The sequence below is a fragment of the Aethalodelphis obliquidens genome, unplaced genomic scaffold, assembly GCF_003676395.1.
Source record: "Aethalodelphis obliquidens isolate GAN/ISIS:26980383/991018 unplaced genomic scaffold, ASM367639v1 scaffold54, whole genome shotgun sequence".
NCBI classification, from domain to species: Eukaryota; Metazoa; Chordata; class Mammalia; order Artiodactyla; family Delphinidae; genus Aethalodelphis; species Aethalodelphis obliquidens.
Window position 1 is genome coordinate 382937 of NW_020837998.1, and position 11478 is coordinate 394414.

The 11478-nt window shown below is 33.0% G+C and overlaps 1 protein-coding gene across 2 annotated transcripts in view; it reads right to left on the reverse strand.

Moving 5' to 3' along the window:
* Nucleotides 1-11478, reverse strand: part of CHM (CHM Rab escort protein) — a 201709-nt gene that overhangs the window by 167069 nt on the left and 23162 nt on the right. For both annotated transcript variants that reach the window (XM_027086060.1, XM_027086061.1), the window contains exon 2: nucleotides 7914-7980. In XM_027086060.1, coding sequence (XP_026941861.1) covers nucleotides 7914-7980 — 67 coding nt within the window. The remainder of the gene's footprint in view (nucleotides 1-7913; nucleotides 7981-11478) is intronic.

Sequence of the window (11478 nt, forward strand, 5' to 3'; positions counted from 1 at the left end):
TGATTGAGGATGTGCAGATGAACAATTATTGGTAGAAGTAGATTCTGTTCAAGTGTAAACTTTTGGTCCTATTGCACCTCCCTCCAGCAACTTCAAGATTAAAGTAAATGCCAATCTCTACATTCTGAATTGCTAATTGCTTTTCTAAATCACAGCACCTATTCTCGAACTTTCACATGTCAACAGCTCATTAATATCTACTGTAAATGTAGTTCTCTAAAAAGAACCACAGATTTTACATTTATTTAGAAAGATAACTGGCACACAAAAATAGAGCTCCTTCAATTACAATTTGGCAGAAGTTAACTTTAATTTAAAATCTGCCTGTGAATTTTATGACAACACAGCAATGAAATGACTATTTTAAATGAGATTAGCTGCTGTTGATAGTGATAATGCTTGGATAGTGCTTATAAATCAACAGAGGTTGTACTTAGGATTTTATAATGAGTCATTTCAGAACCATCAACTATCATCACTTAAATGGTATATAAATGTAAACAGTGTCAGGAGGTTAAAGTACTAAGTTGATCTTCACAAAATCATGAATGTAATCCATACACATAAAAAAACTCAAAGTACACTTTTGTCTGCTGTTATTCCTATAGCTTTTGTCTCAGTTAATATTTAATGTTTTAATGTAAGAAAGACTTTAACCAAGATTAGAAAAACAATACCACTCAACAGTTCATCAGGATGAAATAATCAGTTCAGGTCACTATTCTGCTGGCTAACTATATAAATCTTCCTGCAAAAAAAAGAGAGAATTTTACCTAATTCCTTATCATAACACTTAAGCTTATTGAGGCACAGCAGTTACACAATCTCATTAAAGTCACTGACTTTGTGAATTTTTAAATTAAAGAAAAAGATCATAAGGTGATTTTACAAATATACAAATGTGGTAAAAATTTGGGAAAATACCCTTTTTCCCAAAATATTAGAAATTTATAAATAAAAGCCATATGTATATGGATGTCCACATTTTGCTTATAACAGGAAACTGGAAACAGCCTCAAATACAGCAGTAGAGAATTGGTTAAATAAATTGCAGTGTGTTTGTATGAATAAAATAATATATAGCCCATTACAATTAATTGGAAAATCACATTTTTGGCAAGTTAAAATGTTGTTTAAGTATAAAACAAAAAAAAGTACATCTTCCCAGGAATGCAAGAATTTTTCAATATCCATAAATCAATCAATGTGATACACCACATTAACAAATTGAAGAATAAAAACCATATGACCATCTCAATAGATGCAGAAAAAAACTTTTGACAAAATTCAACATCCATGTATGATAAAAACTCTCCAGAAAGTGGGCATGCAGGGAACATACCTCCATGTAATAAAGGCTATATATGACAAACCCACAGCTAAAATCCATACTCAATGGCGAAAAGCTGAAAGCACTTCCTGTAAGATCAGGAACAAGGCAAGGATGCCTACTCTCACCAAACTTATTCAACATAGTATTGGAAGTCCTAACCACAGTAATCAGACAAGAAAAAGAAATAAAAGGAGCCCAAATTGGAAACGAAATAAAACTGTCACTGTTTGCAGATGACATCATACTATACATAGATAATCCTAAAGACGCCACAAGAAAACTACTAGAGCTCAATGAATTCAGTAAAGTTGAAGAATACAAAATTAATGAACAGAAATCTGTTGTATTTCTATACACTAACAATGAACTATCAGAAAGAGAAAGTAAAAAAAAAAACACCCCATTTACCATCGCATCAAAAAGAATAAAATACCTAGGAATAAACCTACCTAAGGAGGTAAAAGACCCATACTCAGAAAACTATAAGATACTGATGAAAGAAATTGAAGAGGATACAAACAGATGGAAAGATATACTGTCCTCTTGGATTGGAAGAAGTAAAATTGTTAAAATGACCATACTACCCAAGGAAATCTAAAGAGTCAATGCAATCTGTATCAGAATACCAATGGCATTTTCCACAGAACCTGAACAAATAATTCAAAAACTTTATGGAAACACAAAAGACCCCGAATAGCCAAAACAATCTTGAGTAAGAAGAACAGATCTAGAGGAATCATGCCCCCTGACTTCAGACTATAATACAAAGCTACAGTAATCAAAACAGTCTGGTACTGGCACAAAAACAGACACATAGATCAGTGGAACAGAACAGAGAGCCCAGAAATAAACCATGTACTTATAGTCAATTAATCTACAACAAAGGAAGTAAGAATATATAATGAAGGAAAGACAGTCTCTTCAATAACTGGTGCTGGGAAAACCAGACAGCTACATGTAAAAGAATGAAATCAGAACATTCTCTAACACATGAAAAGATGCTCAACATCACTAATCATCAGGGAAATGCAAATCAAAACCACAATGAGATATCACCTCATACTTGTCAGTATGACTATTATCAAAAAGAACACAAATAACAAATGTTGGAGAGGATGTGGAGAAAAGGGAAGCCCAGTAGGAATGATACCTAGTATTCAGAACTTGGTTTCTAAATCCCATTCTTAAATACACAGAGAGAGGGCTCTTGGAAAAGTGGTTGATTCTAGGGCTAGAACAGGGAAAACACAAGATGAGGTTGGAGCATCCTGCAGTGTCAGAAAGAAAGGAAGTGCTCAAACAAGGATAGGTTATTTCACAAGGACACAAGAACCAACTGGAAAGAACTCACAATGACCAAAGCTGAAACAATTTGAACAACAAAATAAACAATGGTAGTATGAGATTATAACCCATAGTATAAAATAAATATCTATGAACCCACAGTGATACATATAATTTAATAAATAAATAAATGAGGAAGAAGAGACAGCTCTTATTTACAGAAGAATTGCAATAAATAAGTGAAAATGGGAAGAGGAAAATAGAAAATGACCATTAGGCAAACATTAGTGTACCTTGGGGGAGATAATTTGAGACTATTAACAACTAAATGCAAAGTGGGATCCTGGACCAGAACCTGAAACAGAAATATAACATTATTGAAAAAAATCAGTGAAATTCAAATTAGGTCTACAGTTTAGTAGTTAGTATTCCACCAATATTAATTTCTCAGTTTTGATCATGGTACTACGGCTACATGAGATGTTAGCATTAGGAGAAGCTGAACCTCTCTGTACTAATTTTTCAACTTTACCACAAATCTAAAATTTGTTCAGAAAATCTTAATATTTTAATGCATTTAATGTATTATAATGTTTATAAAATTTACACACCAGGCAGATGCTCCACTGTTTATCCTTTGGCTTCATATGCCACCACCACCCCAAGTGCCAGAACACCACTACAGTTTGAGAAGCATGATTCTAATCTATTCAACAGCAGAACTTAATTGAGAAATAAGCAAAAATACAAGGTAATGATTTTCTACTTTGTCTACAAATTAGAATTAGTTAGAATAATTCAACTAATTGGTTTTTAATAAATACATACAGGTACATCAACAACAAAGACAGTGTGGTATATTTCAAAGAATGTTGGAATAGGAATAAGAACTGAGTTTTTCCCCAGTCATCTGCTTGTTTGACTATGGGCAAACCTCAACTTTCTCATCAACAGATAACTCCCTTCCAAACTACCATGAATCTACCATCTGTAGATGAGCAAGGACCAATGTTGCACTGAGCGTATATGAGGCAATTCTAAATTCCCATCACTAGAACAGTGGCTTGGCATATATAATATTTATCAAATATTTATTTAGGGACTGCTGTATTCCAGACCTCTCAGGCACTGGGGATATTAAGATGACTAAGACATGATCCCTAATCTCTAAAAGTCTAATAGAGCCAAGAGATCTATAAACAATAATAATACTGTGTGAAAAATATTATAAGAATGTACAGAAGACTTGAAAGTACAGGCAACTAGAAAAAATTAATACTACTTGGATTATCAAGGAAGACATCACTAGAAAGTGGTATACTAGCTATGTCCTAAAGAAGGAGTACTCTATTAGCATAGAATAGGGACCAGCATGAAAAAAGGCATAAAGATGTGAGAGAATACTGTATACTTAGAGAGAGTACATAATGGGATACTGTTGAAGCAGGCTGTAGGCGGAAGGGGAAATTTCTATGAGAATTTACAACTGCAAACTTGAACCACAGGTGATTATGGTGTTCTAATACATGCTACTCACATAAACCAAGAAACCTCAAGCCTAGAAATTAACATACAAATTGTTTTGAGCCAGTGTAGTAGATGATGGTTCCCCAAAGTTGTCGATGTCCTAATCCCCAGAAGCTGTGAATAAGCTTTCTTATATGACAAAACGGACTTTGCTAACATGCATAAATAAAGTATCCTGAGATGGGAGGAATATCCTACAGTATCCAGGTAGGCCCCAATGTAAACACAAGGTTCCTTATGAGAGAGGCAAGAAGGTCAGGGGCAGAAAAACAAGGTAGCATGATAGAGGGTGAAGTGAGGCTCTTGAAGATGGAAGAAGGGGCCATAAGCCAAGGAATGAGGTGGCCTCTAGAAGCTGAAAAAGATAAGGAAACAGATGCTCCCCTGAATCCTCCAAAAGGAATGTAACACTGCCTGCCTACAACTTGATTTCAGACCCGTAAGATTCATTTCATACTTCTGACCTGCAGAACTGTAAAAGAATAACTTTGTGTTGTGTTAAGCTACTACATTTGTGGTAATTTGTTACAGCAGCAATAGGAACTAATATGGTCAGTAATAGCACTGGCTGACCAGGCAAAAGTAAATGCAAAACCACTTAGTACGAACATACCCCCTCAAACAGGTCACACAGCATTCCCACAGATAAAGCCCCGCTAAAGAAAAACTGGAAATTTTAGGGAAAGGAAATAAGAAAAAGTACTGACCCTGAAGATGGAGAGAAAATGACAAAGAGCAGTATTAAACCTCAAAGAACTTCACATAAAATATTTCACACGTTTTTAAAAAAATGAATTGAAACACAAAGAAAGAACACGATGGCTTTAAAAAATAACCCAACAGGACTTCTAGAAATGAAAGTCATTGAAGAAAATGATAGCTAGGATAAATAGAAAATTAGACTCATCTAAAGACAGAGTTAATGAACTAGAGGTCTGCAAACATTTTCTATAAAGGGCCAGATAGTAAATTTTTAGGCTTTGCAGACCACACAGTTTTTGTTACAACTACTTAACTCTTTGACTTTGTAGTGTGAAAGCAGCCATAGTCAATATGTAAACATGTATATCTATAAGTATATAATAAGCATGGTTGTGTTCCAATATGACTTTATTTAAAAAAAAAAAGTGGCTGACCTGTGGGCCATAGTTGCTAACCCCAGAACAAGAAGATAAAGCTGAGAAAACTACTCAGAATGCTGTATCAAAAGGTAAAAAGATGAAAAATATGAAAGTGACATTAAAAGGCATAAAGGATAGAATGAAAAGGTGCAATTTATAAGAGAATTTCCAAAAGAAAGAAGAGAGATGTTTGAAGAAACAGTTGAGGGTTTTCCCACCAACAAAAGGCATAAGTCATCTGATTTCAAGAAACAAAACAATTTCTGAACAGTATAAATAGAAATAAAATCCACACCTTGACAGATAAGAGGAAGACTATATAACTATAAAGACAAACAGAAGAATATCAAAGCAATCAGAAAATAAAAAAGAGAATTCACCTACCAAAGAACAACATTTCTCAACAACAACAAACAACAGTATTGTTAGAGTAATATAAGTTAACATTTACTAAGGGCTTACTATGTTTCAGGCACTGTTATAAATCCATTACATTGATTATTTTATTTAATCCAATAAACAATCTTATAAATTACTATTACAATTGCACTTTATATCAAGAAACTGAGTTACAGAAAGATTAATTAATTTGTCAAAGGTTACACACCTAGTAAGTGAAGAAACCAGGACTTAAACCCAGGTATACTAGCTTAAAAGCCCATATACAACTTCCCAGTTGGAGCCAAAGCACGGGAAGTTGGTTGAAATGTAAAAGGTACCATTGCTATGGAAAGTAGTAAGGCAGTTCCTCAAAAAATTAAAAATAGAATTACTATATCAATTCTGGGTATATATCTAAAAGAACTGAAAGCAGGATCTTGACGATATATTTGCACATCCATGTTCATAGCAGCATTATTCACTATAGTCAAGAGGTGGAAGCGAGTCAAATGTTTATAAACAGATGAATAAATATAGTATATACATACAATGGAATATTATTCAGCCTTAAAAAGGAAGGAAATTCTGACACATGATACAAAATGGATGAGCCTTGAGGACATTATACTGACTGAAATAAGCCAATCACAAAAAGACAAATAACGTATAATTCCAATTATATGAGGAATCTAGAGAAGTAAAATTCATGGAGACAGAAAGTAGAATGGTAGTTGCCAGGGTTGGGGGGAAGAGGAATGGAGAGTTATTGTTTAATGGGCATAGAGTTCAGGTTTGTAATATCAAAAGTCCTGGAGATCTGCTACACAACAATATGAATATACTTAACACTACTCAACTGTATACACTTAGAAATAGTTAAGATGGCAAATTTTATGTTATGTGTTCTTTTTACCACAATTTAAAAGTTATTTGCATTTAAACTTAGACATGCACTAGCTGGGTAAAGTTAGAAAAATTACTTAACCTCTCTATGCCTCACATCCCACCCCCATTTGCTAAATTGGGATAACACCACCCTCCTCACTCAGCTGTGACGAGAGTTAAATTATATAACGTGCAAAGAAACTGATATGGGAAGTAGCTTACAGTGTGAGCACAACAAATAACTTTGGGAAATTTAAGATTTTATTTTCAATTTTAGGTTAATTAACATTATCAGAAATAAATTTGAATTTACATTCTTATTAAGCCTTTTTAAAGCACACTGGCCCAGTACCTCAGCTTTCAAGGCAGCAAGTTTTTCAGCATGTGAATCCATATGTCAAAAAGACTGAATTAAGACATTAACACAGCAGTTACACATATGATAGTGAAAGAGAATTCCAAGAGCAGGACTTGAGAACAGAAACTAATTTAATTTAGAAATTTCATCCAATAACTGAGGAGTTATGCTTTGAAAATAAATTTAGAAAGGGTAAATGAACTAATACCACTTTTGGATTCCTACATATTTACAATGGGATAATATATGAGAAGGCACTGTGAACTATAGCAAATCTTGTTATTCTTAGTATTCTGACATTCTGAAAAACTTGCAGTTACTATCAAACAGAAAATATAAAGTCATTATTTCTTGTTTCCTTTCTACTCCTATTTAATGAACAATTAAAGGGCCAAAATACAACAGTCAAAAGCACTAAATAAATAGGCAAAAAGTTAAGGGCTTGTTTCAGGAGGAAGCAGGAAGGGAAAGATTTATGCTTTATCTTAAACTTGAATTTTCCATTAACTTCCTTTTTATCATCACATTTAAGGAAAAAGGGGAAAACAAAATTCTAGATATTCTAGATTTTTCTAATAGTTTAAATTTTGATGAATTTTAAGAAAACCACATACTCTTATCAGCTGATTTTTTCAACAATCAAATACAAAGCCTAAAATACAACAGCATATACAGGTTTTACACACCCACACATGTATATAATTAAATGGTCAGGTGTGAGGTTTCCAAGCCTCTTGGAGAATTATCATTTAAAAAAACAAAATCACTCATGTGAAAAATAAAATTATGGTACATTTGGTTTATCCTCAAAGGAAACAGTACACTATTTCACAGAGTATAATAGTAAAGCCTGTACATTATATATTTCACGTTTTTGGTGAAAATTAAACAATTCCAATTATTTTCCTAACTTAAAAAGTTTATATAGGATGTATATATATACACAAACACGTGTGTATATTTAAATTTTAATTTTGTATAGAGGTATTTAGGAAGTATCAAATGCTACCATTGATAAACTTACGAATCAACATGCAGAACCCTCTGGCCACTTCTTGAACATGCAGCCGCAATGATGGATTCAGGCAAACCTATAAAAACATACACCTATATCATTTAGAATGTAGAAATATATATATATATATATATATAAAAAACACAAAAAATATTCATGCCGTCGCTGTATAGAAGAGTTTAACAAAAGAGGCTCATTCTTGTATTCAAAATTATAGTTTGTATTATTATGCCGTTGAATGATGTTTCTTAAACATATACTACTAATACTGAAAATTTTATCATGTGGAAGAGAGGTTTTTAAAAATCAAGTACTTAAACTCTTTTTATCTACCAATTACCATAAATGAGCAACTGTCAAAATATTGTTCATATAGTACTTTGTTATTTAGAAACTATGTTCAGGAGGGTGGAAGGGAGGGAGGGAGACGCAAGAGGGAAGAGATATGGGAACATATGTATATGTATAACTGATTCACTTTGTTATAAAGCAGAAACTAACACACCATTGTAAAGCAATTATACCCCAATAAAGATGTTAAAAAAAAAAAAAAAGAAACTATGTTCACACACTAGCTCATCTGATTCTCCCAAATGCACTGAGAGAGAAGGATCTGCATACACATTTTAGAGATGAAGAAGAAACTAGAGTGCAAATTGGTTAACTTGCTGCCCAATGCTTTACAAAAAAAAAAGTTCTAGAGTTGAAATTTTAACCCAAATCTTAACTCCAAGCCACAGTGCCTCTTTGGGGGAATGGCATACATTTTTCAGTTTAAGCAATAGCTTAACTAATTTAAAAAGAGGCCATTTACATGATATATTATTTTACTTCTGGTTAATACAGCAGTTTGATAAGAATATTACTGTTTGGGAATTAAATTAAGCCACACCATAAAGTTTGTTATCATAAAAGGAAATATATATATTACTACTACCAGTACCAAAAAAATTTACTAAATATAACAATTTTATAATAAAAAATTCAGATGTTCAGCTACATCAACTAGTTAATACTCTATGTTGTAAATTTAAGACTCTTCCATAACTTTTTATCATAAGAGCTACCATTTCAACAGAGGCTATTAAATCTTTTATATCAGTCCGATGAACAAAGCATGTTTTGAAAGTTTAGTGCTGCTACTGTTTCACTACAATGAGATACCACGGACCTCTTGGAATTTTACCTAGTAGAAAAGAAATAGCATTCTTTTGGCAAGGGTTTAAACTACACACTAAGCATCAAGGATTTCAAGAAAAGAGAATGATTATCTTCTTTATGTAAAAAGCAATATGCATATGGAAGCAACTTATGTAGTCAATCTGTAGTTAAAACCACATTAAACAAAAGATTCAGCTGCATTCATGGAAGAACTAGAGTTTTCTAGTGGTGAACGCTTTGTGGGTATAAAATGTTTGGTTCAAAAAAGAAGTTCTGACCAAATGTACTGAATATAGCCATTAAATATCAATTATTGGAAATAAGCCATCATAAAGTTGCAACCTTAACTTTGGATATAATACACAGGAAAAAATTTTGTGGTGTAGGAGGAAATAGAAGGAAGAAAGGAAAATTCTAAATAGTTAAGCATACTTAGTTCTTCAAACGGTTAAAACTGTATTGTTCTAATGTCTTTTGTCTTAAGACTAACTGAATTTTTATATCTAAAAAATAACTTTCCTTATTAATGAAATTCAGTCACTATGGTACTGTAAAAGCTGCTAAGTGGCTTAAAAAGGACAATAGCAAAGAAATATTCAGGAAGCAGGATTAGTAGTATGTTTATGTGTGTAATAATGACAGCATTAATAATACATCACCAAACATCAGTACAGGGCTTTATGATTCACAATGCATTTTCATACACATCATCTCATTTATTCCTCATTATAACTCTGGGAAGCAGGCAGTATTATCCATGCGAAAAAAATGGGATGAGAAATGTTAAATAACTTGCCAAAGATCAAGTAATTCAGTAATTCAGCATCACAAATTCAAATTACCATGGTAAATTCACTCTCTCCAACTTGGACAAGAGTCTGAGAATGAGGATGTAAGGGCAGGATAGCAACGTAATGAAATGGGCATGGTCCCAGTCAGACAGAGCTAAGTTTGAATCTTAGTTTTGCTGCTTAACTAGCTATGAGATCTCAGGCAAGTCACTTGACTTCTCTTAGCTTTTGTTTCTTCATCCATCAATGGGAATACCACCATCTACCTCATAGGGTTGTTCAGTTGTTAGCAGAGGGTACTTGCTCTATAAAGAATACCTACTTTTATTTTCTTCAGAAAGATATTTTAGAAGCACTACATTTTCACCTAAATACTACTCCAAACATACACCCATTTTTACCAGATGCCAACTCCAATGGCAAACAATAATAAAATTACCCTCCTCTACTTGGATCAAATTAGCTGTTACTTTGGATAGGCAAATAGGCATGTGGTTATTCCCACGGTTGCGATCAACACAGTCAGGAGTCATGTCTCTGCTGACAAGGCAAAACCAAGGATAGATTTCAATACTGAACATGATTTAAGTTCAAATTACATAAAACCAAAATGATTATCATTTGTGTTTTCCCTTAATATTTCCATCCAGACATCCCCTCAAGTTCGTGAAACTGATAGGCTATTTCTGTGTTAAATGGTAAGGGCCTATTATCTTCATGCTTTTTTTTTTAACTGTGAATAAATTTTAGTAAATGTAGAGTCATGCAACTACCACAACAATCACGTTTTAGAACACTTCCATCACCACCAAATTTTCCTCAAGCCCCTTTGTAATTAATCTTCATCCCTTCCTCATGCCCCAGGAAACCAGATTTGCCTTTTCTAGAATTTCATGTAAATGGAATCATACAGAACAGTATATATAATTTTTTCTTGATTTTTTTACTTAATATGATAATTTTGAGATTCATCCATGTTGTTGTACCAGCACTCCATTTTTTCTAGTTGTTACTAATCCATTGTATATCATCATTTTCTTTTTTTATCTGTACATCAGTTGATGGGCATTTCGATTGTTTCCAGTTTGGGACTATCATGAAATAATGATACTATGAACATTCCTGTATAAGTCTTCCAGTGGACATATGTTTTCATTTCTCTCAGATAAATACCTAAGAGTGGAATTGCTGGGTCATATGGTAAGTGTATTTTAACATTTTAAGAAACTTCATTTTTTGAAATGGCTATATAGTTTTGCATTCCCACCAGCACTGTATGAGATTTCCAGTTGCTCCACACTGTCACCAATTCTTCTTATTTTTAGTCTTTTAAATCTTACCAACTCTAGTGTGGGTATAGTGGCACCTCATTGTGGTTTTAAGTTGCATTTCGCTGAGAATCTTTTCATGTGCTTTTTGACCATCCATATAGTTTCCTTTGTGTGGTATCTATTCAAGTATTTTTCTCATTTTATTATTGGATTGCTTTATAATTGAGTTGTAAGAGAATTTTATATTGTCTGGATACAAGTCCTTTTTCAAATATATGCCTTACAGGTATTTTCTCTTTATCAATGGCTTACCTTTTCATTTCCTGTGTTTTTGATAAGCTAATGTTTTAA